The sequence below is a fragment of the Penicillium griseofulvum genome, assembly GCF_001561935.1.
Source record: "Penicillium griseofulvum strain PG3 chromosome Unknown contig_77, whole genome shotgun sequence".
Lineage (NCBI taxonomy): Eukaryota > Fungi > Ascomycota > Eurotiomycetes > Eurotiales > Aspergillaceae > Penicillium > Penicillium griseofulvum.
The window spans coordinates 76,327-102,801 of NW_024467426.1; the positions used below are offsets into that span (position 1 = coordinate 76,327).

The window sequence follows — 26,475 nt, forward strand, 5'->3', positions numbered from 1 at the left end:
CTTCCTTCTCCTTTGCCTCTTTCACCATCACGGCTTTAAAAATACAGACCAACTACCACAACTCCCCCCCAGATTAAAAGAATCTTCCGGGGAAGAAATCGCGTCGATTGGGATCATCATAATCCATTGAAGGTCAGCTGACTTGGCCCCAACATCCGGAGCGGATTCTGCGCTGGAACTCCCGACTGGTCCATTCACGAAACATCGGCGAGAGCTCTCTCCCCCCTTCGGCCCTGGTATGTTCAAATTCCTTCCCATTTGGTTTTCCTGTCCATAATTTCTGTATTCTATCCCCATTCAATCCGTCGCACACCTTTAACTAGTGGCTTGTGGCGTGTTCGGGACATGCGCCCGTTGCGACATATTCATCAAGGTCATCCCCCCAGGTGACATTGGATGCACGGTCGCGACGGTGATGGATGGGAGTTGACCATCTTAAAAACACGTACTAATTATAATTTGATCGCATGAACAGTTTCTATCTCATAACATAATGCTACGGTAACCGACCCGAACCTATCCCTGTCGCGTTGAGAGCCACTCCGAGCTTCGAAGATCATACGAGTGGCATCAGACGTTCGTTTCGCATTCAATAGACCATCCACAATGCCATCCCCTGAAGTGACGGGTGGCTCGCTGCCCTCAGAGCAATCATTCGGGGACCCTCAGTCGGGCGCCCAGACTAGCTCTGGCGCGTCGGACACGGGGGAGCAAGGTCCAGACAGCATCGACCTTGGGACAAGCCGATCAACAAATGGCCATACGCCAGATTCAATTGCAGAAGGAAAGCAAAACGCAAAGGCTATGCTAGCTGCTTCCGGGGTGTCATCCTCGTCGGAACCCGGTAGTGAGGTTTCCAATGGCACGCCCCGTTCAAACGGGACGCATGGTTCCGCAAGAAAGAGGTCTCATGATGGATCTGCTGCCCAATCCACAGAGGTCTCCGGGACCATGGCCGTACGCGCCCGCGAACCGCCATTGGATAAGATTCTCCTAGCACAGTACGTTGAGCGCGAATTCCAGCACTCGGCCGCAGCTGCCTGGCACAATCCGACCCAGGAATTACAAAAGAGTAAGCGAGCGGAGCGCGACTTCTATTTGGGAGTACGGCGCGAAAATCAGTTAAACCCAGCTGCACTGTATGGTGTGGGTTATGAGGGATTTGGAAACCCTCGTACCGACCTTCGCAACCAGCACCCTCAACTTCTCTACCCAACTCATCGACGCCGGCCCGGAAATAGAAAGACTCGAGAACTCCGCATTTCACGACGTGACGCAAAGACGCAGAGCGAACAGATGGAGGATCTAGTCCCTATTCGCTTGGACATTGATTGGGAAAAAGTAAAGATCCGCGATACTTTCACGTGGAACCTTCATGATCGTGTGATATCTCCAGACTTGTTCGCGGAGAAGCTGGTCGAAGACATGGGTCTGGCGGTAGAGAGCTCCGTCCCTTTGACGAGAATGATCTCCCAGAGCATCCAGGAGCAGGTAATAGACTATTACCCGCATCTTAACATACACGAAGACCCTCTTGATCCCCACCTACCCTACACCGCGTACAAAAATGATGAGATGCGCATTTCGGTCAAGCTCAACATCACCATTGGTCAACACACCCTCATCGACCAGTTCGAGTGGGATATCAATGATCCCAATAATTCCCCCGAAGAATTCGCATTATGCATGACGGATGATTTATCCCTCTCTGGTGAATTCACTACCGCCATCGCCCATTCAATCCGCGAACAATCCCAACTCTTTACCAAATCCTTGTACATTGTCGCTCACCCATTCGATGGCCGTCCAATCGAAGACCCAGACCTCCACGCCTCATTCCTCCCCACCCCCGTCGCTTCGGCCTTCCGACCATACCAATCTGCGAAAGAGCATACCCCCTATCTTTATGAGTTGAACGAGGCAGATCTTGAACGTACCGAAATTTCAATATCTCGAGAGCAACGTCGCCAGAAACGGTCAATCAACCGTCGCGGTGGCCCTGCTTTGCCAGATCTCAAGGACCGTCAACGCACGATTCGTACCATGATTGTTTCATCCGTGATACCCAACTCAGTGGGCTCCTTGGATGAAAGCAATGTGATCAAGCGTACCGGTTCCGGCCGTCGTCGTGGAATGACTCACCGGGGAGATGATGATTCAGATGAGTTCGATAGCGACGACTCCTCTGTTGGCTCTCCTGCGATTGGGCCCAACCTCGCGCAGGGCACTGCTCGTACTCGAGGCATGAGAGGCGCGGCATCTGCAGCCCACGCGGCGCTTCGCGCTAGCCTTGGGCAATCTGCAACCCCCGAACCAGTGTACCATGAGCCCCGAATCTCTGCCCGAAGACAGCAATACCGAGAAGAGAGTGTTGATGACTCTGATAAGTTGATAGTGAGATTTAAGATTTCGCGTGACAAGCTAGTCGATCTGAGGAACGGAAGGCGCATTGTCTCCGCTCAATCCAGCGCAGGACAAGCATCACGCGCGATGGCACCTCCGTCCGATAAACAATCCCGACTTCATCCTCCGGCGCGGCCCCAACAAACCGGTGCTGTTGATGCACCGAACCCTCCGCAGCCTGGTGTCTCTGGCGTGAGTAGATTTTAACCCTAGTTTATTGGCCCATGGCTGACCCTGTGTCTATGCAGCCCCCACCACCCAACTGGCTGGCAGCCGGTCTCAGCAAGTTGAAACAATCCCACCCCAACGATTCCTTTGAAGGTGTGATGCGTTATTCCGCTGTCGATACTGAAACCCTGGCTCCCGTGGCGAATCCCAACAACCTTCAGGCTGGCCAAAATATCAAATACCAATATCTCCCGCGTATTCGATGCCACGATTGCCCCGGAAAGCTGTACACACCCGGCCCGGGCATGACAGTGGACAACTTTGAGGTCCATCTCCGCAACCGGCAGCACAAGGAGCGTGTCGAAGAGCGGCTCAGCAAAGCTGGCGGTGTTACCGATGGCGGAAGTGCCAGTCCGGCTGGGGCTAGAATGCCTGCGAGCGCAAGTCCAGCTCTTGGCAATGCCGTCCCTGGAGCCTCTCCCTCTTCAGCCGGTGGATCTCAGCCATAGTCAATTTCGTTCATGAAGTGATGACAACGGCGTCTTGTGTGATTACTTCCACTTCTCTTCCAGATCGCTTATATTCTTTTACACATTTGATCAATCCATCTACTTCTTCTCCATACGAAGTTTCTTCTCACATTTCACTCGTGCCCGTCTTGCATAGGTTTTGGTTTCTCAGTGCCGGGGTGAAGCGATCTTTATCCTGTTGGCGCTCAATGTTTCTCCGGGGTGTTTTATGTGTTTTTTTTCCTTGCTTCGCTGGACCTTGTGTAATAGCAGTTTGAGAGACGGTTTGAGCTTTAGTAAATATTTCAACTTTTATTTTATCGAAATGACCAAGTAGGATATCAAAACCTGTATACGCCTAGCTGCTAAGGGCTGTTGAGACCAGACGAACACCACCCTCATTCTGAGATTATGCGGATTTCATGAATATGGTAGTATCTCACGCTACGATGTAAGTAATTTTGAAAAGTTCAATTCATTTACAATAGAAAGCATATATCGGGAATACGCAAAGAGACATTCGTGAGAACACGGGCACAAGATGCGAAGAGAAAAAAAGGCAGATGGGGTATACATCTCGGACCATCTCACTGCAAAACAGAATGGGGACGAAATTGAACCGTAAATGAAAATAACATGGGAATCAAGATATGAATATGAATATGAATATCGACTGGAACGATCCGTAGTATTCGCACAATGGATCTGAGAACAGAGATACCAGGAATTTATGTCCTTGGCTGGAAACTCATAAATGGCCATTGAAGGGACGTAGCTCGGATGAAATCAGAGGTATGGCCTGTGAAAACACAGCCATATGTGCCATGCAGAGAGCTTATCCACGACGGGAAGAGCGTCGAGAAGGCACGCTGGTTGTCGACGGCTTCTTCACCTCAGACTTCTTTGCAGCGGGCTTTCCACGTTTCTTTGGAGGTGGCGTGGGTTCCTTCTCGCTGACCTCGGGCTCATCAAGCTCAGAGAGTTCTTGATCGTCATCCGTTTCTTGAATTGCTTCTTTCTCGCTTTCTACTTCATCGTCGTTCTCCTTTTCTTTGGTGTTTTCCCACTCTGCCATTTCCATATCAGCATCGTCGCTATCATTGTCGATATAGCTGATTTCCGCTTTCGCAGTGCCTCGGACGCTACGGCGACGAGAGGAAGCGGGCGTGGCGTCTCCAGCGCCTCCATCGGAAGACCAGCCGTCGTCGTTCTTTGATTTACGCTTCGGCTTGGCACTGATCGATGATGTGGACTTGCGAGCTGGACGGGAAGACTTCTCCTTGCGTGCCTTTTTGGGCACAGAGGATTTACCGTTCGCATCTAGAGACTCGGGCTTTCGCTTTTTGCTTGATCCGCCCTGTGAACCGTGGGCAGAGTTACTCTTAGGCTTCATTGCCGTTCGAACGACGCGGTCCAGCAAATCATCCAACTCATCTGGAAGGAAGTTCTTGTCGGCGACGTCTTGGGCTTCGCGGTGACTGCTCATGGATGTGAAGAGGGAGCTGGGGACGCCCATCTTTCCAGGGTAGGTTTGCAAGATGTTCGTTGCACCAGCGGCGCCGCCAAACTTGTGCTGTTGGGAGTAGATATCTGCGAACCGGCGAATAGTTGCTTGCGCTAGGTCAGATAGAGTGTGGAGGCGAGTAGAGATCTCGTCTGATTTGGTGATGCCATCGCGGAATTGCTTGACGCGCTGTCCGACGTGGAAAATCAATGACATGTTGTGTTCATTGGCAATTGCGGAGAGGTAGAAAAGGATATATTGAGCGAAGTCCGTCAGGTCGCCGAGTTTCGTTTCTTCATCGAGATCCTCAGACGGGTAATCAGGGTGGTAGGCAAGCAGAGACAGGAGACGCGAAAAGATCAATTCCATGACCATGGTCTGTTCCGTCCGTTTCCCACTGGCTTGCGCCTGTTGGGCGAAGTATGCCGCTCGGGACCGCAGCCATGTAAGCGTGCTGTCTTTCAGACTATGGACAGGTTCGAAAGCAAGCAAACACGGGACAATGTACCATCGGTGGCTCAGATGTGACTTTTGCACAAGCTTCTTCTTCAGGTGGTTGATGAATCCACTTCGCACCTGCAAGAGTGGATCCTGGGCAACCAAAGCGACCGCATTGAAATCGGCCGGCGTCAGCAGACCGTCGCAGACAGTGCTGGAAGCACATAGCTTGAGCAAGGACTTAGCAGCGAGGAGACGAAGGCGTGACTTTTGGCACGCGGGGGTATCTTTCTTCTTAGAGATCTCGCCTTCACCGACCACTAATTTGTTCAATGTTTCATAGACAGGCTTTGCATGGGCACGGAAGTCAGCTTCATTGTCTGCTCCGTCCTTAGCCCGAAGGCGGTTGACAATGATTTTCAATGCCCATTCTTTGGCCTTGGTCTCATCGTCAACTGTCTCTGACCAGTTGTACTCAGATCCTGGTTCGGGTGTGCGATTGGTGAGCAGGATTTGGTTGATGGCAATCGAAATGATAGCATCGCTTTCGTCATCTGCTTCTCTCGGTGCAAGAAGGTTCAGCTGCGACAGAGCAGCCAAGCGAGTAAGGAATCGATCAGATCCGTATGTCCACTTCTCAACGCACTTTTGCACCAAGTCTTTGGCATACATCTCTCTTCGGTCAGCCGTGGCCATGAGAATTGAGACGGCATGCTTTGCAGAATGCGGCGATGAACTGTAAAGTGCGTAGTTGGCTAGAGCCTGCAAGAACTTGCGCTCTTTGGGGAGTTTAGCAGGAAGCTTTTTAGCGAAGCCAGCACAGGCCTTCAAGATGTCTTCAGCACTACCATCACCAGCCGAGGAAGCTTTGGGAGCTTGAGCCTCGAGATCTTTGCACATTTCTTGGACCTGCGCCTCTAAGACTTCCGGATTTTGAGACGATATTTGCTTCAACATCTCCTGTGCAGCATTGGCCAATCCGTTCTCATCTGTTCGGGACAAACTCATGATCGCCGGGATATGGCTCCGGTTGAAGATCAAAGACCCACAGCGATACACAAGGGGCGTCAATGTTTCTAGCAGGGGAGAGTTGTTTGCAGTCTGGGCCCGCCGCTGGAGTTCCTTCGTGGCCTTGACAACAGTGCGATAGTCACTCACAGCAGCCATAGTGAAGCGAATCAGCTGATAGCTTCGTCGATCGTGTACCTTAGCGAACTTCCACAAGTCTGTCGATGCGCGTGAGGCATCTGGGAAGGTTTTGGACAATGATTCAATGATCTTGGACAATTGCGTCTTAATCTGTTCTTCGTCCTTGTCGACGACACCACCATTGTACTTCTCACAGGCCTCTAGATAAAGCGTCACAGCTGATCTCATCGACAACTGACGGGCTAACATGACGAAAAAGACACGCCTCGCCTTTTCATCTAACCCTCGGAGCAGGGTAAGAATTCGGCGAACGCGAATCTTATCAACATCCGTCTCCTGCTCAGGTTCTGACGCCTGGCTATCCTTCTGCTTCTGTGATTGGTTCGAGTTGCCTCTAGTAAGTTTTGATTTGATAGGGGGATAAGAAAGCGGTAGAAGCGTCTCAAACAAGACGCGGTCGATCAAAATATGAATTTCTTGATCATTGGTGTAAAATGCATCAAATATCTTAGATGGTGCATCTTTGAGGAGAGACACGACAGGCTCTGTATTTTGCTCGATGTCACCAGCACCCACGGCCCACATGCGAGCCAAAATCTTCATGGCGTGTTCACGCACATGCGGCTTGCGATCCTTAACTCGCTCAGCAAGAATAGCAAGAACAGAGTCTGGTGATGAACAACCACCGTCCACGCTTAACTTGTTGACGATTTGGGAAAGCCCAAATTGTCCGACAGTATCCACTGCAGCCACACGAACCTTCTCATCAACGTCACGGAGCATCGATGCCAGATTTCTCACGAGACTCCGTTCCTCGCTTTCGTGTAGGCCAGAGCCTCCAGCTGAAGTTAGAAGGATTCGCCCCACGACTGTGACCCATGCAGCACGGACTGACGGTGTCTTGTCAAGGCGACGGCTCAAGAAAGCTTCATAAGCCGAGCTGTGGACTTGAGAGAAAGGCTTGGGTGATACGGGAGTCAGCAAAATATTGGGTTGGGGAATGGTCTTCTCGTAATCCACTAGTGACACTGGCGGGTAGGTTGTCGGGTCCATAGGAGGAGGGGGTGGGGGACCTGCAACACCGATTCCAGATGCCAGGTCTCCGATCGTCTGAGTCGCCAATAAACGCAGTGGTACTGATTCTGCAGAAAGCTCTGCTTCAATCTGTGGAATGACATTTTGCAGGACCTCAGGACAAGCACGCCAAAGCTCCCGGATCAGACGGTGTGCCTTGCTCAATTCCTTGATATCCTCTCCCTCCTCATCGGAGTCATCGAGATTGGGTTTCCGGGTATGCTTAGAGCCATTTGTCTGGGCAGCTGGTACAGATGCATCGATGATGACATTGTTAAAGTACTGGCTGATGTGACTGGTCATTCGTTCCGGGCAGGCCTGGCAGATAGCCTTGGCCATGTTATAGGCGGGCGGGTAGTCCTTCAGTAGAAGAGTGTCCTGCTTGGTGTCAACCGGCGCATCTGGTCGCTTTCCTTTCTTGTTGGGGTTCTCCATCACTCGTGGGTCGACTCGGAGGAACTGGGCAACGATAATGTCCACCACCTCGGGCGCTAGGACAAGCGATTCATCGATCACAGTGACGAGTACTCGGGTCATATCGAACTCGACATTCTTAGCTACCTCCTCACCGGTGGATGCTTTCGAAGAACCTGAAACGATGTCGAAGCATCCTGTGAACAACGGGACAATGAGCGAGTCTGGGTGATCAAGATCAACCATCAAAACAACACTCTTCACCTCGGCAAGAGATCCCAGGACGTAGATATGCTGAGCATTGTAGGCGTTGGATGGGTCGGCCAAAGCGGGGATTATCGAGGACACGATACATGTGAATATATCCTAATTTGGCCTTAGTTAGTACATTCTTTGATCGCGCATACCAAACATATAGCTTGGATATCTTCAATTGCCGCACCTTTAGTTGATTGCGCGTAAAAGGCGCGTCCGGTGCGCATAGTCGCAATACATCAACGATGCAGCAGGTAGCCCATGCTCTGACACCCTTATCCTTATGGGCGAGCAAGTTCCCACTGGCAAGTTCCTGGGACACCTTCCGTAGCGATTCCTTATCAATTTCCTCCTGGTCGAGTTTGCGGAGTTCCTGCGCGAGAGTTTGGAGACGTTCGAGGAGATCCGCGATAGGAATGGCGGAACGCCCCACGCGCCATGAGAGCGGCTGGTTAAATGACAGACTGCGAAGCCCCGAGTCTTCCTCCACCTCGGGAGGACCTGGGCGAGAGCGCGAAGGCATCGTGGATGGTCGCAGTTCTCACATGGATTGGGGAGGTGGAGAGTTTCAACACGGGAGTTTGGGTGGAGGTTGACCGCCCAGGACGCGTCGCACGGGACCGTGTCCTGCCCTACAAAGTTGGTGCTACGGTCATACGGTATACCTTTAGACCATTTATTTACTTTAAAATCAATCTGTTCATATATTGAATCTATAATACTGATACTATATCCATGATTTTCACACCTGGAAAGTAGCTCACACTTGTTGTCAATCTGGGAGTCTTGTTTGGAAGACAAGGCCCATAACTTCCCTATAAGACAAAAGTACCCTACACAACATACTTTAGGTAGTTTTTGTGCATCACTGTGAATATGATATATGAATTACTTCTAGTCGAGGAGTATATCAAGCAAAAACAATCTGTATCCAAGGTTCCATTGTCAGTAGGTATCATAGCTACGTTATCTTCGGCTCATAATAGAGCAGCCTTCGCGTAATAGGAGCTTAAATATCATTATGCGTACATGTATAGGGGTCTAATTCTAGAAATATTAATAGTATTGATTAATATAGCCTTACGGCATACATAAGTTCTCGTCATAAAAACAATTATTTAGGCCTTTTGTAATAAAAACGACCCGACTTCATAGATCTGTCATGATAACAATGTATGTGTGAAGCAAATGCCCAATGCGATCTAAGTACCCATTGTGCGCCTGAAAAGAAACAACCGGAGACCGATCACCTAGAACTTGGGACTGAACCTGCTCATAGCGCGAATTCTAGCACCATAGATGAAGAACAAAATGGGAATGGGAATCATAGCCAGGGTAATGAAACCCAGAACACTAGATGCCCAAGCTACACCGAGATTCCGGTACATTTGTGTAGCGAAGAGTGGGAACGCACCACCCACGATTGAACGGATGAGAGTATTTGCGGCGATAGCGGAGTTGGCAAACATCATGTACACATCAATGAGGTAGTTGAGACCCTGCATGAAGATGACCAAGATGCCCAGACCGATAGGCACGCCGGCAATAGCTTGTGGCACCCAGGAGATATTTGGGTTGGAAGTCCAGCCAAACCAAAACAGACCGATTGGCAACAACACAGAGGCAACCATCATTGGCACGAGACGCTCTTCGGGAACTACCTTCCCATGCTTTGCAAGTTTGCGCGCGAAACGGGTCTTCGTAGAGTATATGATGAGACAGATGCCGAGGACGACGCCAACAAGAATTCCGATAAACGGGAGGGCAGCTACGCCTTCGTGAGTCCAGCCACGAACTTCACCAAAAGAAATCGGGTAGGCCTCGAAGAAGAGGTAGAGGATTCCGTAAATGAGGGCGAGGTAGATAGTGATAGCGACCAGGATCGGCTCTTGCATAAGCATCTGAAGGGGTCGGAAGAGGTACTTGGTAACGATGTCTGACATTGTAGGCTTGTGCTCATCCAAGAAAGAATGGAGGGCCCAGTTGTTGGTTTCAGTGCGAAGACGGGCAGCTCTCTTTTGTAGGATGACTGGGCCGTAGGTTTCGGGAATGACGAAGAGGGCGATTAGACCGAAGAAGCTGGATGCAATCAAGGTGATCCATGCAGTCCAGCGCCAGCCAAGGCTTGAATCTGTGATGAACCCACCGCTAAAGAATATTAGTTTCTGAATAGTGATTTGGGGATGTCTTTCAAGATATTGAAGATCTTTGAGTACTTACACAATTGGGCCAAGAATAGGTCCGAGGAAAGTAGCTCCACTGAACAGAGCGATAGCCACGGCGCGGTCCACGGGGTTCCAAATATCAGCCATTGCACCGGCAACCACGGCCAAAGGCGAGCAGCCAAAGACTCCGATGAGAAATCGGCAGACGAGGATAGTTTCGAGGTTCTGGGCGACAGCCACAGGGATCTGGAAGATTGCGAAGATGGCGTAGCCAGAGAATAGTGGAATGCGACGACCGTATAGCTCACTCAACGGTGCCCAGCACAGAGGACCTAGAGCGAAACCGAAAACAACCAGACTGGTACCGAGAACCATAACTTCAGTCGACACATTGAACTCCTTCGCAGTCACCAGGGTTGCAGTTGAAAAGACGCTGGACGCAAAGGTGATCCACACTGTCATGGAGGACATAGTCAATGTGATGACCCATTTGCGCAGATTACTGTAGTTCTGGGGGTTCTCGGGGTCGTCTTTTCCATCCCAGTCGACAAGGTTGGGATCCTTATTGGAGTCATCGGGCTTTCGTGGGGTTTCGATCGCGCTCTCGACGTCTGGTTCGCTCTTCTCGTGCAATGTATTGGCGGCACCTACATCGATGGAACCATGTTCCATGCTGAGGCGAGGCGTAGTTGTGCCTGAGTCAAATGCTTGAGAATTCATGGTTGCAATACCTATGTAGTATATAGATACTATGTAGGTGTATGAGCAAGACCTAGGTGTGGGAGGTGAGAGAAAACCGTGTTGGGAAAGAACCTCTCGAGGGACTATATGGCTCCAGGGACCACAAATATACCGACATGTTTTTCTCCTTCTGTCCAAAACCCCGAGCTAAATATTTCAAAGCATGATATTAAAAAAAAAAAAAAAACAGATGTGGAGACCCAATTCATTCGCTAGAATGTAATATCGGTCGTTCGTTCCTCCACTATATCCGTGATATACACAATCTCCGAGATGCGTTTCCTAAAAGAGTTATTCTAAGTGGCGTCATACCGGTAAAGCCAATAACAGCTTTCTTTTCATAGGGCACCTGATCAACTTAGATATCTACTATGTCCATATTACCATGATATCCACTTACGGGCCGAATTACAAATGGCCAGAACTCCAACGTAACAAATCGACCAGTCAAAGCACGACATTTCCGCCAGTTCCCACGTTCGCTCTCGGCCTCAACTAAGAACCGAAAAATAAAAGTGGAGATCTCGGGATTAGGGCCGAGTTGAAGTCCCGAAATTTATACATAGATCTCGGCATATCATTTTAAAGAGTATAACAAATGTCTATACAATATAGATGGATATGTGAATATTATTGGAAGTATTGGGACCTTAATTGTGTATCAACATTACATTTCATACCTACAAGAACATTGATAAACGTAGAGATTTCTCCACCTGTATTGGCTATTATGGCACATTGTATGTGGGCAAAAACAGGAAGAAACAAAAAGGAAACCCTATGAAAGCCCAGCAGGCCTGCATCTCCACGAAAAACGATCTATTCATAAGCGAATCGAAGCGCAGAAATCCAGGCATATCTGAACCAAAGAAAAACAAGTCATATCACCTCGAAGCAAAAGCGTTTAATCGTAGAGGCTGTCGTCATTGCCGGCTTCGCCGAAGGTATCATTCTCCTGGACTTCACCAGCAGATGGGAAGCGGAAGAAGCTGCCGCCTCCAGTGTTCTTCAGGCTCTGGGCGAAGGCCTCGTAACGGCGGATCTCAACATCGCTGACAGAGCGACGGGCAGACTTCATGGCTTCCTCGAAGTGAGCGCGAGTGAGCTCGGGCACGGGATCCTCCGTTTCCTCTTCCTCATCGCCCATGGTGATATCCTCACCGGCGGCCTCGCGCTCCTTTTGACGGTCAATGTCGAGGGAGATGGCCTGCTTGATGGCAAGCTTAACGGCACGCTGTGTCACGAAGCCAAGATCGGCACCAGAGAAGCCGTGGGTCTTGCTGGCAATGAAAGCAATGTCGACGTCACCGGCGACAGGAGTCTTGCGAAGCTGAGCCTTGAGGATACCCTCACGGGACTCCTGGTCAGGAAGGGGAACGTAGACCAGGGTGTCAAGACGACCAGGACGGACCAGAGCGGCATCGAGCTGCTCGGGACGGTTGGTAGCACCAATGACGAAAACGTTCTTCTTGGAAGTCATACCATCCATCTCTGTTAGGGGCATTAGTAGATATTCAGAGCAAAAAGAAAAGAACGTAACAGCGGAAACTTACCAGTAAGAAGCTGGTTGACAACACGGTCGGAGGCACCACCGGCGTCACCGACGGAGCCACCACGAGACTTGGCGATGGAGTCCAGTTCGTCAAGGAAGACGACACAAGGAGCAGCAGCACGGGCCTTGTCGAAGATGTCACGGATGTTGCTCTCAGACTCACCGAACCACATGCTCAGAAGCTCAGGGCCCTTGACGGAAATGAAGTTGGCAGCACACTCGTTGGCAACAGCCTTGGCCAACATGGTCTTACCAGTACCAGGAGGACCATAGAACAGCACACCGCGAGAAGGCGAGAGACCGAACTTCTGGAACATCTCGGGGTGGTCCACGGGGTATTGGACACTCTCGACAAGCTCGCGCTTGACTTCCTCGAGACCACCAATGTCGTCCCAGCGAACGTTGGGGACTTCGACCACAGCAACCTCGCGGAGGGCAGAGGGGTTGGAGACACCAAGGGCGAAACGGAAGTTCTCCATGGTGACACCGAGAGCCTCAAGAACCTCGGCATCAATGGTGTCCTCATCGAGATCAATGAGATCCATCTTCTCACGAATCTGCTGCATAGCAGCCTCAGAGCAGAGGGAAGCAAGATCAGAACCGACGTAACCGTGGGTCTCGGCGGCAATGGTCTCCAAGTCGACATCCTCACCAAGCTTCATGTTCTTGGTGTGGATCTGCATGATCTCAAGACGGCCAGTTGGGTCGGGAATACCGATGTCAACCTCACGATCGAAACGGCCGAAACGACGAAGAGCAGGATCAATGGAGTTGGGACGGTTGGTAGCGGCCATGACCACAACGTTGGAACGGGCCTTCATACCGTCCATGAGGGTGAGCAGCTGGGAAACAACACGGCGCTCGACCTCACCGTTGGTCTTATCACGCTTGGGGGCAATGGAGTCGATCTCATCAATGAAGATAATAGCGGGGGAGTTCTTCTCAGCCTCCTCGAAGGCCTTGCGCAGGTTTGACTCGGATTCACCGGCCATCTTAGACATGATCTCGGGACCGTTGATCAGGAAGAAGAAAGCACCAGTCTCGTTGGCAACAGCACGAGCCATCAGGGTCTTACCGGTACCAGGGGGACCGTACATGAGAATACCACGAGGCGGCTTAATACCAATGGACTTGAACAACTGGGGATGACGGAGAGGCAACTCGACCAATTCACGGATCTGAGCCATCTGCTTGCGGCATCCACCAATATCATCGTAGCCAACCTCGTTGAGGTTGCCCTCCTCATCCTCTCGTTGAATGGGCTCGCCCTCGCAGTGAATAATTGTGTCCTGGGCAACAATGCCGTATTCGGGAGGGTCGACCTCCACAACCTTAAATTCGATTTGTCTCATACCACCTCGTACTGTGAACAGGTCACCCTGTCGGACTGGTCGGTAGGCCTCGCGGAAGTAGGGAGCAAGGTAGACATCGAAGAGAGAGCCGGTCAAGCCCTCGATGGTATCAGCGATGGGAAGGACAGCAATGCGCTTGGCCTGGACCACGAAGATAAGATTAGCCAATAGACCATAGTAAAATGACGTGGAAATACCCGACTTACATATTTGATATCGGGGCAAGGGTGCACAGTGATCATGTCGCCGTGCTTGACACGAAGGTTGTGACGCACAACACGGTTGATGCGGGCGCTTCCATCATCGAGATCGTCATCAGCCAGGACAATCAGCACGGTGTCCTTGCGCTTCTTGCCCTTAACGAGAACGGTATCACCACGGAAAAGCTGGAGAGTCTCCATGGTGTTGTTCGAGAGAGCAATCACCGAGTTATCATCGTTAACGGCATCAGTCACACTGAAAACTGTTAGCTTCTTGCTCCCAAGACAGATATCTCTTATCAGCTACTCACATCAAGGAGTTGGGCTTCTTCTTCTTCTTCAAGATAGCCGTGGAGGTATCGAGTTCCTGCATTTTTCGTCAGTTACAAGGCTTTCGTGAGCTGTCCTGCAGCCTATGCTTACCTCCTTCTGCTCGGCGCCAGAGCCGTCCCTGGGGTTCAGTTAGCGTAGTCAATAATCAAAAGTGTTCAAAATAAACATACTTCAGGACCCTCTTCTTGTCGTGCGTGTGATCCGGCTCAGAAGACATGATGGCCGTAAACGAGGTCGTGAAGTTGATGAAAGCAAGCTTGAATGAACAAAGGTGTCCAATGCCCAAGAACAGGCGGAGCGAGACGCAGATTTAAAAGGGAACGAGAAATGAGTACAGAAAATGAAAAAGAACCGATAGACCAGAATCAGCGAGGGAATCCGATTGCGGCAAAGTAGAGATAGAGGTAGGTAACAGGAATGATGATGTTGAGCTTCCCAGGTCCACGGGTACCTCTGATGATGATGACTTAAGCCCACCGCTTATGTCATCGCCGTTGTCCGCCACAACGAAGCGCATGGAACTCAGTCGATTGGGAAGCCTTGATGCCTGGGGCAACGGCCACAATTAGTTGTTACAGTAAATATGGTTATCAAGGTCCTAACAATAATACATTCAGGCGAAAATATCTTGGAATTCCTATGAACTCTGAATGGCAAACAAGAATGTCATGGTGCACTTCCCCAGCCCCGAGACTAAGGATTCATAAGCAATGAGTCCATACTTGCCACCACAGAAACAATGCCGGACAATGTTGAATCTCCCGAGACCTTGTATGGAGACCTACTTGGTTTGTGCGAACGCTCAAAGGGTGGGAAGGTCGTACACTTAAAAGAAATGATATATTTACTCATACATACGATAAAAGCTTAGACCGAAATAACGCCAGCTGCTAGAACTAGCAGAACGAATGCACCAAGGCACGTTTATATTCCAAAAAGCTTAATCTAGACATATGAAATGCAAAGCCAACAATAAACCACGTGCGCTCTCAACATCAGGTATATGTGCAAGTAAGAGTAGATTTGTACAGATAAGAAACGAAGGGCAAAGGCCGAGGATCGCTAGGAATCCAATATCGAGTTATGCCTTGACAGTTGCGGTTCCAGCCCAACAGTCATGGAGACTCCAAGCTCCAGCACAGAAGCTGATAAGTCCAGTTAGGCTAGCGGGAATACCGATGCCTTGCTCAACAGACCAGTGCAGACACAAGGGTGCCCAGAAGACATTGTTCACCAAGCTCTTTCGCCAAGCTCGGACCTCCAAACGTAGTGACTCGCTATCCTCAGCCTTGGTCTCTTTAGTTTCGACCGTGCCAGCAGCCGCTCGCTGCGCAGCCAACCGCTGTCTGCGCAGCACACTCTGACGCCAGAGCACGAAGAACTGGAAGAAGATGTGTCCGAACCATCCACGAGTGCTCCAGAGTTCCCATTTGGCCACGCCTCCGTATTTGTCCACGAAGCGCTTCGAGACAACCCCCTTGGAAGCAAGGTAGCCCACGTTCTCGAGAAGTTGGTAAATAACGTTCGAAATGACCTGCAGGACGGTCAAAGCGTGGAGAATGGGGTCGGCCGGGGGCGATTTGAGAGTTTCAGCTCCCCAGATCCACAGAGGGAGCAGTCCAAACAGGCGCAAGTTATATCTCGTCTCCGATGCGAGGGAGGAAAGAGCCATGAATTTGGAGTTTGATGATGCGGGAGTGACGTTTTTGGGTACACGACCCTTCAGTCGTGCAAGGAGACCCAGCCTTGTTTGTAATGCTATCCAGGGTGCGGATGCAGTGAGGTGGTGAAGCATTGAGGCGACATAGTTGACAGTTGCTAGTACTCGTTCTTGTCCGTTCGCCTCGGAGAGTAGTCTACGGGAGCAGTTAGCAATATTCTTGAACCGCGTCGTGCACCGAGTTCTCGACCTAGTATGGCTGGATCGAAAGAGGCCTTACAGATTCAGTCGGCGAATTGTCACATCGGTTGTTGTTAATGCGGCCAACAGCTGTCGCTTCGCGCATAAGCTCCGGGTGGGTGCTTTCCCCTGGACCTCAGTCGACTCTGGGCGTTCAGGGTCGGCCATTATGAACGATGAACATGAGAAAGAGAGAAATAAAATGAAGTTGGGCGAAATCGCGTGGAACAGCACCGCATGGAACCGAGGCTAAAGGAAGTTCGATCTAATCTCCGAGGGCCATCCCGCATTTTAGTCATCGCCATGCTGGGCAGGCCATAGTTAGATTGGTTTAATTTATATACAAGTTTGAACAATATATATCTTTATTATATATATGAGCTAGTATAACTAAATTATAATATATGTACACATAGGCCATGCAAATTTATTATTATAATTTCGCATGGAAATGGTGTATCTTGATACCTTAATCCAATTGACCTAGTTCTATACATGCACATACGGGTGTGTATCCCCCGGGTGTGGGTGCGGAATACATAATCTAATATCAATCACTCTAGAACTTACATATTTCTAGGGATCATGATCTTTTATTTGGAATCATACTTGGAAAATCTTCATTTTTAGGGGAAACTCCCCAACTCTCACATGTGGAATCTGAGTTCCACCCTTCTCTCACATGCTCCCTCACTTCCCGCTCACCTCCACCTGACTGTCGCCTCACCTCACCTCCACCTCTTCCTCACCCCGGCTTCCCCCCCTGTTAATGTAATAGTAGGCAAGTGAGAACTATATATATATACTGCGCCCTCCTGGTCATCGCTAAACTCCGAAGAGTCGCTCGCAGGAGGTGCGCAAGGAAGGTTCTTCATCACCTGGAGCCGGCCTCACGGCCGGCACGACTCTCGGCATTTGCCTGGCGGTCTCTAGCCTCCTGGCGGGCGAACACATCCTCAAATCCTCTCATCGTCTCAGGGTCATACTGGATGCGATCGAACTCGATATCCAGCGACGGGAGGTATCGGAGGTCCGACTCGTCATCTAAGTACTGAAGAGTGTCATCATCGAGAATTGCTGGGTTGGGCCTAGCCGCGCGACTGGCGAGCAGATTCTCAAGATGATCGAGCGCTTCATAGTTAGGCTGAACATGGCGATTGTCGAGTTCAAGATTCACCACGGCTACATCAAGGTCGGGGTGGTGAAGCCAAACGGCGAATTCACGCCCAAGTCCAGCCTCGCGAGCGGCGAGCTCAAGGTTTGCCAAGATTGCATCAAGGTCGGCTTGGCGACTGGCGGGTTCACGCTCAAGCCCAGCAGCGGCGAGTTCAAGATTCGCCAAGATTGCATCAAGGTCGGCTTGGCGACTGGCGGGCTCAGAACTTCTGCGGCGGCGGAATGAGAAGAATCGTCGAATGATATCACGATAATGTCTGCGACGAGGGCTTACTGGAAGAACAGGACTGCTCTCAGCCGGGGGTGGCAGCAATGGGATTGAATCATCATTAGGTCCCTCGGTGGTGAATGTTGCCGGCCCTTGAGGTTGCGGGTCTTGAGGCTGCAAGTCTTGGGCCTCGGACTCAGCCGGGCGTGGAAGCAATGGGACTGAATCACCATGAAGTCCCTCGGTGGAGAACGTCGTCGAAATTTGAGGGTGCCATTCTTCAGGCTGCGAGTCTTGAGCCTCGGACTCAGCTGGGAATCTGGCACGGTTACGCACCTTCTTGATGAAGCGACGCAAAGACATGATTGATGTCACGTCGGGTTGTCTCGTACCCGACAGAGATGGGAGTGTTGTGAATGGGAATGAGAATGAAAGAATGGAAGGTGAGGTCTTACCGGCGTGTTGTCAGATGGTCTACACGCGGGAAAGAGGTTTGATATTACACCCGGCTGGATGCCGGGAAGTACGTTGCTGTGTTTGGGTGTGCAAGAGATGAGGTCTCGGCGTGCTGCCGGAAGGCTTACACACTGGGATAGTGATTGATACTTCAGCCGTGGCCGGAGTGATATCTTGATGTGCTTCAAATGATGAAGCAGATGAAATGATGTTGAAACAACAAGGAGATTGGATAAAAGGAAGATGGATGGAAAGGAAGATGGATGGAAAGGATGAAAGGATGAAAAGGATGGGGAGTTGACGATCTGCTCAAGTTTCCGGGACCCCTCGTTCTCTGAGTCGTCCGTCGCCATCGCGGAGTCGCCGTCGCAGAGTCGCCATCGCGGAGTCGCCGTCGCAGAGTCGCCATCGCGGAGTCGTCGCTGAGTCGTCGCTGAGTCGTCGCTGAGTCGTCGCGTTCGCCGGTTGATGGCTTGCAGATCAGGCAGTCCTCGACGACCAACCGGGCTGGCTTACCCTCCGTGTTGGCTAGGATTTTATGCAGCCGCGCGAGGCTTCCAATAGAGCATTGCCTCTCGTCGGAATATACGGTTTACACCACAGCCCATCGATGATAGTGAAGTCCTCCTTTGCGGCCGTGTGAACCTTCTCATGGAGCGCATTTTACATCACACAGAGCGCACCGAAGTCCTCCTCTGCGGCTTTCCATGCCTGAGACTGGAATCATCATTTCTTGGATACATTCTCCTAGGTATAACATTGCCCGGGTTTTGCTTGCTGGGCTATGCATTCCTCTGAATATCATGTGCCGCATGGTGATTAGACTCAAGCTATGACAAGCTAAAGTGGCACAGCTACTTGCTTTATATCTGCTCAACTGTTAGCAGATTATGTTATGTTATGTATTGCAACAACATAGGGATACGGTGGTTCTGCTGACTTCTTTTTAGGGCTTTAACAGAAAGGGGTAATAGGCTAGAGATTGGGGTGATAGACACCAAGATGCCCAGATGTAGTCCATGGGCAAATTCTATGCATAGAATGTATCCACTGATGTACATGTGTATGTTGTACTCTTTGTGTACATTGCCATCTGGTTGAATGATCTAATGTCTCAATGCTAACAGACAGCAATTGGCCATATTCCAGGGGTAGAAATACTCTTTTTTTCATAGATTGAATCAAGGATTCCTCCTTTCCCAAGCCTGTAGTAGCAGATTGACACTCACAATTTCCACATATTAATTTATTTAGTCCAATGTTGAATAACCAAGTCAAATAGCATACAAAGAACAATTCGGATGTCTACATAGTCTTGAAGTGTCCCGTGACCATGAAAGCCCCAAAAATGACAAACAGTGAATTTCTGTTGAGATTGAAAAGAATATATATGTAGTTATATGTACTCTGTACTCTGTACCCCGTACAACATATAATATTCAACATTCAACCCTTAAAGGGGAAAGGAAAACGCCCCCATCAAAAGCCGTCGGAGGTTTCCGATGTACTCCGCCAATGGATATCGCCGCGGATCCATCTGCCGATTGTTCATAGCCGTCTGTATTTCCTGGATGTATTCTTCCGATATAATTTATTTTATATTCTACTCTGTACTCTACCCTGTGTCCCTCGAATATAGACATTTTGTGTGAGTTAAGAAGCCTCGGTCCAATATCCCCCAGCCCAGCCACCCTCGGGTGAACATAAACAAACAAGCCCCCCCAGGTCTCATCCCCCCATCATCTTCCCATTTCTCCACTTGGCATCTTATCATCCATTACATCTTAATCACTTGCAATTAACTTATTCCAGCGTAACTTAACTCCTTTCTTCGCACCCTCCTCCCTCCGATCACAATGTCCGTCAAGTTTAAGGAGGAGACCGTCCGTACAGTCACGGGCGGCGGCAAGTCCGAAGACATCGTGCACCGTGTCGGTGAGCGATTGACCGGTGGAAAGACAGCCTCCGGATATCTCCAGGTATGCAGCGCCCCCGAATACTACATATTATTGAACCAATACTAATCCGGGGAATGGATCGTCAGGCCTACCTCCTCCAACTCCAGAAGAACCCGCTGCGCACCAAGATGCTCACCTCTGGTGTGCTCTCCGGTCTCCAGGAATTGCTGGCCTCATGGATCGCCCACGATGTCGGCAAGCACGGTCACTACTTCAGCTCGCGCATCCCCAAGATGTCGCTGTACGGAATGTTCATCAGCGCGCCCCTCGGCCACTTCCTCATTGGCATCTTGCAGAAGATCTTCGCCGGCCGCACAAGTCTCAAGGCCAAGATCCTCCAGATCCTCGTTAGCAATCTGATTGTACGTGTCCGATCACCTCATTACGCGCGACATCCGCTAATACCCCCGTTCCACAGATTTCCCCTATCCAGAACACCGTCTACCTCAGCTCCATGGCTGTTATCGCCGGCGCGCGCACCATCCACCAGGTTCGCGCTACCGTTAAGGCTGGCTTCATGCCCGTCATGAAGGTCAGCTGGGTCACCTCGCCCCTGTGTTTGGCCTTTGCTCAGAAGTTCCTCCCCGAGCACGCCTGGGTGCCCTTCTTCAACATTGTTGGATTCTTCATTGGAACCTACGTCAACACCCACACCAAGAAGAAGCGTCTGGAAGCTCTCCGGAAGGTATGATTCAATGAAATCTCGACAAATTGCGACTTGATTTCTAACAACTTGGTAGCGTTACGACCAGCGTCGCGACCCCGGCTACGAGAAGCGTGACTTCCCTTAAATGGGCCGAGTCCGCAATTGACTACAAACATACGATGCATCTGAGATGTCTAAATCTCGTTGCTTCGTTTGCAGTCACTGATTTGTCTATTTCCTTTGTTTATTATTCTCCGGTGTTGATCTAAATCCATGTACACACCCCGCGTGCATCTGCCGCAGATATCTTCCCCTTGATGTTATCACTCAGTCTCATGATGAATGGCTTTATATCTCTATTTTATTTCAATACCAACCTTTGATCGGTATTATATATGTTTTTTTCTTTTCTCTTTGACCTAGTTACACCACTGCTTCTACCTCTGCTTCTACTTCTGCCAATCTATACTTCTATATACAAATGAGTTTGGATAGATATGACCGAAAGAAATGCAATTTCCCTTGGCATAAAACGGGCACATTTGGCCATTATTAATTCATCATGACTAAAAACCCGAGACACAGGAACGGTAGTGGATAACACAATGCATTAAGTCGTGAGTGGACATGGGTTCAAGTAGATCGTTATGCCACAAGCCATGTCCCAGCCCATCTGGAAGCGAGAAGAAACGAATCCCTCATATCCTAGAACATTCACGAATAAGTATTGGATCAGAGATACACCCCTTATTCAACCTCCATCTCCGATCCCTTCCCCCTCTTAGCTTGAACCCAAGCAACAAAGTCATCCAGAGCACCAGGCCAAGCCCCATCAGGACTCCACCAACCCATCTCCTCATCCTCCAGACTCTTCCGCATAAACACCTCAACCTGCTCCCACAGATCCTTATTAACAGGTTTCTTCCCGCGCTCCTCAAGGAACTCAATCCACCAATCCAGCCACGGCGTCGTCTCCGTATTCCACGCCACACCTCCATGGTCAGTAGTGAAGAAGAGCCGCCATTGCTCAGCAGCAATTTCGAATTGGAGATTGCGTTGTCCCTGCATTCGCGAGAGCGGGAATGCATATCTGTAAACTCGTCTGAAAGTCTCGGGTTCTTGGGGAATTCTCTCCCGAAGGGACTTGGCATAGGCTTGCATTTTTGGCATTGTGTCACAACTGCGGGTTGTTAGATCGGATTTGATCTTTGACGCGGATTCTTTGGCACTTACGGAGCTTTCAGCCAGCCTTCCATCCATCCTTCGCGGGTGAATTCGCCCATTGATGGTGATTGGAGGAGCTCGGCGATGGCTAGACAGGTGACTTCATCGAGCTCGACTTTCAGATCGCCTAGGAATTCTATGGCTCGGGTGATACCGATGGTATCTGGGCTGTCCACAGGGTCATCTGGGAGATGTGAGTATTTCTGTATCAAAATCACCAGTCAGGAGTGGGTACGTACCTCGGTAGCTTTCGAAGATCTTTGTAAGTTCTGAGGTAATGGTAGCGGAGGTGCCAGCCGCAGCGGCGAAGAACCTATTTCAAAGAGAATGTTTAGCTTCGGGGTGTTTCAAGCGTGATCGATGTATGATTTTGGCGGAGATGGTGAGGTAAGGAAATGGCAAGCACTTCTTCTTTGTCTTCTTGACTCGAGGCATTTGGGATGATGGATGATGAAGTGAGTGATCGAGATTTCCTCCAAGTGAGACTTTAATAAATCTTGCAAACAGAACAGATGTTGGAGCTTTGATGCTCTATCTGCCTGGTATCTTGAACTCAATACATGTCCAGGCAGAAGTTGGAGACAAACCGAAATCAAACACAAAATTCAGTACAAGTGATGACAAGTACTTACGCGTCAAGGGCAGGAGGTAAACTCCAGCCAGATGATTTCAGAAACTATAGTAGAAAGTTAGTCCTTTGATCCACGTGACTGAATGGAAGTGTTTTGGGATATTCAAATGGAGGGGAGAACATGTCCGAACATATAAGTCACTTACTTTAACGGCAACGGACTCTTTTGTCCGTGTACAGTTGATGAACTCCGCAATTTGGTGTTTCTGGGAGGTTGTGTAGAGTGGCATGGTGGGGGTTGGTGATATTTGTGCCCACTGCGTGGGGAGAAAGGGAAGAAGTTTAGGGAAGCACGCTGGAGAACCTTGTTTATAGGGCCGGCGTCGCGGGACTTCTCTTCGACCTCGGCGATATAAGAAACACTAGTGCTATGAGGTCTGTAGTGAATTATCATCCGCTTTTCCAAGGTTGGATGATATTTGATGGCGTGCTTACTCATCATGTCGCCCAAAAAGTCCTATATCAACTACACTACATCCATAAATAGATTTGGGGGTTATTGATTCCCATTACATTGGACATGGATTTGTGTGTATTCAGAGTATGTATTTCATATAGTAACCATTACAGAGAAGTTGTTGGTCAACATTTGCCATCAATTCATCACATTAGAAGCAATGAGCACAAGATTCGATGATAAAAAGTACAACTTTTGTAAGATCAAATAGATCAGGTAAAACTCCCAAACGCCTTTTGCGAGGTGCAAAAATGTAAGATTCGGTGTCATGTCGAATATGCTTAGGTTGTGAACAAGGTATCCTCCTGATATAGATGTTAGCAATCTGGTAGAGAATATGAAGATAGACAAAACTCACCTCTCTAAGGTACTCTCCTGCATCCGCCTGTTCGTTTGAGTTAGCCAATGTAAGTAAAAGTTAGATCAGAGCTCCACCTACCTGACGATGGATCGCGATACTGGTAGGATCCAACTTTGCGATCTGCGCGGATGATCTTGCTGTAACTCCGAATCCCAGGGGAACGTCGTTGCTGTCAAAGATTACAATTCCTTGGTTCTCGGCAACGTCCTCACTTTAGAGTCGTTAGTTATCGCAAAGGGATAGTCATTGAAAGGATAACCAACCTGAATCTGGCCACATGGGCCTTCAAAACCGAACCGCCGTAGAGCAGAGGCTAAAACTTGTTAGCAAGGATGTTGGAGAGTATTGGAAGTAGGAACAAGCTTACCATAACTCCATTGGCTTTGATCCAGACCTTGTAGCGGGCGTGTTGCGCCAGGAGATCGAGAGCTGTCAGGTTGATGCGGAACTTGCCCGTCTACCAGACTATTAGTATCACTGGGCAAAATGGCAGCAGAGGCAATGGTACACACCTTAGTGAACTTGCCAATCATAGTACCGCAAGACAGGAGGACTGGTATTGTTAGTATGATACATCACGAAGCCGAACCAAAGCTTACCGTCGCGAGGAAATGAAACGCTCAGGTTGGCAATATCCTTGTTCACATAGTACACCCGGGATCCTTGCAAACGGAAAACACTCTGGGTTCCATCTTCGGCGGGGGCAATAAGAGTGTTGAGACTGCGGCCGGTATAGGAAGCTAGCTTTGTGAAAAGCGTCCGTGTCTCTTCCTACAAATGTCGTATGGGTTAGTCAAAGCAGTCAATGGTCATCGGACTAGTACGCACTTCTGTGAGGGATCTCATATTGGCAGATATGAAGCTGAAGATATAGCAAAAAGATTGAATTAGCAGCGAGCTTGTATATTGCGGGAAGTGAGGAACAAGAAAAAAACCAAAGTCGGGCAATATCTCACCGCTCAGAAGCGGACCTGAAATTTATAGCGATGGAACGGATATCAAGAGCCAATCAGAGCGATTATTGACTTTCCGCCTAGAATTTTCGGGACCGCCTTTTCACTCTAAAGATCTTTTACTATTCTCCGCAAATTTCACCGTCAATTCCCCTAATTTGCAATTACAAAATGGCGCGTGGCCCAGAAGTGAAGCGGAGACGATTGAGTCCTCCAGCAGACGTTGAGAAATCCTCATCGCGCTCCAGATCCGGCCAAGAGTGGGATGTTGAGCAAGACTACGAATGCCGCCCACGCAAAAACACGAAGAAAGCCGGCGAGAACGCACGATTGCCGATCAAAACACCTGAAGGCTTCGTCCAGGCTGAAGCCCAATCTCAAGACCAGGGCGAAGAAACCGACAGCTTCCTGGGTACCGATGATGACGAGGAGGATGGCTCTGGGGATGAGGAGGAGGATGGAGAAGAATCCGAGGAAGAAGCACCTAAGATCCCGTTAAAGCAACAAATCTTGCAGGCAAAGGAAGACTTGGCGAAGATGGCAACCCTGATCAACGAGGATCCCGAGGAGCACATCTCTCTGTTCAAGACAATGGCCGAGATGGTGTCGAAGAAAAACACACCTATCACAGTTAAGAAGCTGGCTCTGGCTTCACAGGCGGCTGTCTACAAGGATGTCATCCCCGGATACCGCATTCGTCCGTTGAGCGAAGACGACCAGGCCGGCAGAGTATCAAAAGAAGTGCGCAAGCTCCGAGATTTCGAACAGTCACTCGTATCAGGATATCGAGCCTACGTCCAGAAGCTTGCCACGCTTGTAAAGCCAGCCAAAGGAGATGCTCCCACAGATCCTGGACTAAGGAGCTTCGCGATTTCGATGGCTTGCACTATGCTCTTGGCGGTGCCACACTTCAACTTCCGCAGCGAGCTTCTGAAGATCTTGGTGAACCGCCTTGCACGGAGACAGCTTGATGCCGACTATGTTAAGTGCCGCGAAACCATGGAGGAGATTTTCGCCAAAGATGACGATGGAACCGTTTCCCTCGAAGCTGTTCGTCTGCTAGCAAAGATGTTGAAGGCCAGAGACTTCCACATTCACCCCACTGTCTTGGACACATTCCTCCATCTTCGTTTGCTTGGCGAGTTCCATTTGAAGGCGTCCCGGGACCGAGTAGACCGGGAAGAAGAAGAAAAACCCCACGGCAAGAAGCCCAAGCAAAAGCGCGAATTCCGCACGAAGCGAGAGCGCAAGATTCAAAAGGAGCGTAAGGAAGTCGAGAAGGATATGTCACAAGCGGAGGCAGTGGTATCGCACGAACAAAGAGACAAGAACCAGGCCGAAACACTAAAGCTTGTATTTGGACTCTATTTCCGCATTCTCAAGCTCCGCATTCCCGCACTGATGGGTCCCGTGCTGGAGGGTCTGGCGAAATACGCTCACCTCATTAACCAGGACTTCTTCGGTGATCTGCTTGAAGCTCTGAAAGACCTGATCAACCACGCCGAGCGCGAGGAAATGGGCGTGGAAGGTGACCAGGAAGTCGTCCACGAGGAAGAAGACGAAGACGAAGACAAAGCCACAATTGCGGAAAGCGCAGCCCGAGACGCTCGCCGAAGGACACTGCTCTGCACCGTGACCGCCTTTGCCCTACTAGAAGGCCAAGAAGCCAGTAAAGCAGCCGCAGGCCTCCATCTCGACCTGAACTTCTTCATCAAGCACCTTTACCGATCCCTCTACTCCCTCTCCATGAACCCAGACGTCGAGTTTAACCCTGACACATCCCTCCGCCTCCCCGACCCCGGTTCCTCCGAAGAAGGCACCAAGCTCTCCGAGACCCGCTCCAAGAACAAGGTCAACTTCCAGACCCCGATGGTTCTCCTCCTCCGCTGCTTGCAGCCGACCCTGCTATCCCGTGCACACGGCAACCCGCCCCCAAGCCGACTTGCCAGTTTCTCCAAGCGTCTCATGACAACTTCCCTCCAGTTGCCGGAGAAGTCTGCTCTTGCCACACTCGCGCTCATGAACCAAGTCTCCAAATATCATGGTCGTCGTATCTCTTCGCTGTGGCACACGGAGGAGCGGAAGGGTGATGGTGTATTCAATGCTTATGCTGCTGATGTCGAAGCTACCAATGTCTTTGCTGGTACAGTGTGGGAGGGTGAATTGTTGCGTCTGCATTACTGTCCACAGGTTCGAGAGGCGGCGGTGGAGATTGAAAAGATGATGGTCTCTTCTACTAAGTAAATAC

The 26,475-nt window shown here is 50.0% G+C and overlaps 10 protein-coding genes across 10 annotated transcripts; 3 read left to right on the top strand and 7 right to left on the bottom strand.

The window, feature by feature from the left end:
• Positions 1 to 606: 606 nt before the first annotated feature.
• On the top strand, positions 607 to 3,080 carry PGRI_079610 (SWI/SNF chromatin-remodeling complex subunit SNF5; the record flags this gene model as incomplete). Its single annotated transcript, XM_040795675.1, has 2 exons — positions 607 to 2,595; positions 2,652 to 3,080. The coding sequence occupies 2 exons, from the start codon at positions 607 to 609 to the stop codon at positions 3,078 to 3,080; spliced, it is 2,418 nt and encodes an 805-aa protein (XP_040651240.1).
• An 835-nt stretch (positions 3,081 to 3,915) lies between these two features.
• On the bottom strand, positions 3,916 to 8,437 carry PGRI_079620 (sister chromatid cohesion factor PDS5; the record flags this gene model as incomplete). The annotated part of the gene is made up of 2 exons (XM_040795676.1): positions 3,916 to 8,025; positions 8,102 to 8,437. 2 exons carry the CDS (start codon positions 8,435 to 8,437, stop codon positions 3,916 to 3,918), a joined length of 4,446 nt encoding a protein of 1,481 aa, XP_040651241.1.
• Positions 8,438 to 9,164: 727 nt separating this feature from the next.
• Positions 9,165 to 10,751, bottom strand: PGRI_079630 (MFS transporter; the record flags this gene model as incomplete). Its single annotated transcript, XM_040795677.1, has 2 exons — positions 9,165 to 10,062; positions 10,135 to 10,751. The coding sequence occupies 2 exons, from the start codon at positions 10,749 to 10,751 to the stop codon at positions 9,165 to 9,167; spliced, it is 1,515 nt and encodes a 504-aa protein (XP_040651242.1).
• A 973-nt stretch (positions 10,752 to 11,724) lies between these two features.
• On the bottom strand, positions 11,725 to 14,474 carry cdc48 (AAA family ATPase CDC48; the record flags this gene model as incomplete). Its single annotated transcript, XM_040795678.1, has 6 exons — positions 11,725 to 12,311; positions 12,374 to 13,865; positions 13,931 to 14,180; positions 14,236 to 14,291; positions 14,348 to 14,375; positions 14,428 to 14,474. 6 exons carry the CDS (start codon positions 14,472 to 14,474, stop codon positions 11,725 to 11,727), a joined length of 2,460 nt encoding a protein of 819 aa, XP_040651243.1.
• An 864-nt stretch (positions 14,475 to 15,338) lies between these two features.
• On the bottom strand, positions 15,339 to 16,325 carry PGRI_079650 (uncharacterized protein; the record flags this gene model as incomplete). The annotated part of the gene is made up of 2 exons (XM_040795679.1): positions 15,339 to 16,113; positions 16,198 to 16,325. The coding sequence occupies 2 exons, from the start codon at positions 16,323 to 16,325 to the stop codon at positions 15,339 to 15,341; spliced, it is 903 nt and encodes a 300-aa protein (XP_040651244.1).
• A 706-nt stretch (positions 16,326 to 17,031) lies between these two features.
• On the bottom strand, positions 17,032 to 17,904 carry PGRI_079660 (uncharacterized protein; the record flags this gene model as incomplete). Its single annotated transcript, XM_040795680.1, has 1 exon — positions 17,032 to 17,904. The coding sequence occupies one exon, from the start codon at positions 17,902 to 17,904 to the stop codon at positions 17,032 to 17,034; it is 873 nt and encodes a 290-aa protein (XP_040651245.1).
• Positions 17,905 to 19,853: 1,949 nt separating this feature from the next.
• Positions 19,854 to 20,746, top strand: PGRI_079670 (Mpv17/PMP22 family protein; the record flags this gene model as incomplete). Its single annotated transcript, XM_040795681.1, has 4 exons — positions 19,854 to 19,976; positions 20,042 to 20,317; positions 20,374 to 20,640; positions 20,696 to 20,746. The coding sequence occupies 4 exons, from the start codon at positions 19,854 to 19,856 to the stop codon at positions 20,744 to 20,746; spliced, it is 717 nt and encodes a 238-aa protein (XP_040651246.1).
• Positions 20,747 to 21,348: 602 nt separating this feature from the next.
• PGRI_079680 (DCN1 family protein) lies at positions 21,349 to 22,686 on the bottom strand (the record flags this gene model as incomplete). Its single annotated transcript, XM_040795682.1, has 5 exons — positions 21,349 to 21,781; positions 21,835 to 22,009; positions 22,065 to 22,138; positions 22,458 to 22,501; positions 22,603 to 22,686. The coding sequence occupies 5 exons, from the start codon at positions 22,684 to 22,686 to the stop codon at positions 21,349 to 21,351; spliced, it is 810 nt and encodes a 269-aa protein (XP_040651247.1).
• Positions 22,687 to 23,194: 508 nt separating this feature from the next.
• On the bottom strand, positions 23,195 to 24,120 carry PGRI_079690 (ribosome biosynthesis protein NIP7; the record flags this gene model as incomplete). The annotated part of the gene is made up of 8 exons (XM_040795683.1): positions 23,195 to 23,218; positions 23,272 to 23,298; positions 23,353 to 23,485; positions 23,538 to 23,587; positions 23,642 to 23,731; positions 23,787 to 23,827; positions 23,874 to 24,045; positions 24,103 to 24,120. The coding sequence occupies 8 exons, from the start codon at positions 24,118 to 24,120 to the stop codon at positions 23,195 to 23,197; spliced, it is 555 nt and encodes a 184-aa protein (XP_040651248.1).
• Positions 24,121 to 24,398: 278 nt separating this feature from the next.
• Positions 24,399 to 26,471, top strand: PGRI_079700 (nuclear export protein Noc3; the record flags this gene model as incomplete). The annotated part of the gene is made up of 1 exon (XM_040795684.1): positions 24,399 to 26,471. One exon carries the CDS (start codon positions 24,399 to 24,401, stop codon positions 26,469 to 26,471), a length of 2,073 nt encoding a protein of 690 aa, XP_040651249.1.
• Positions 26,472 to 26,475: the final 4 nt, after the last annotated feature.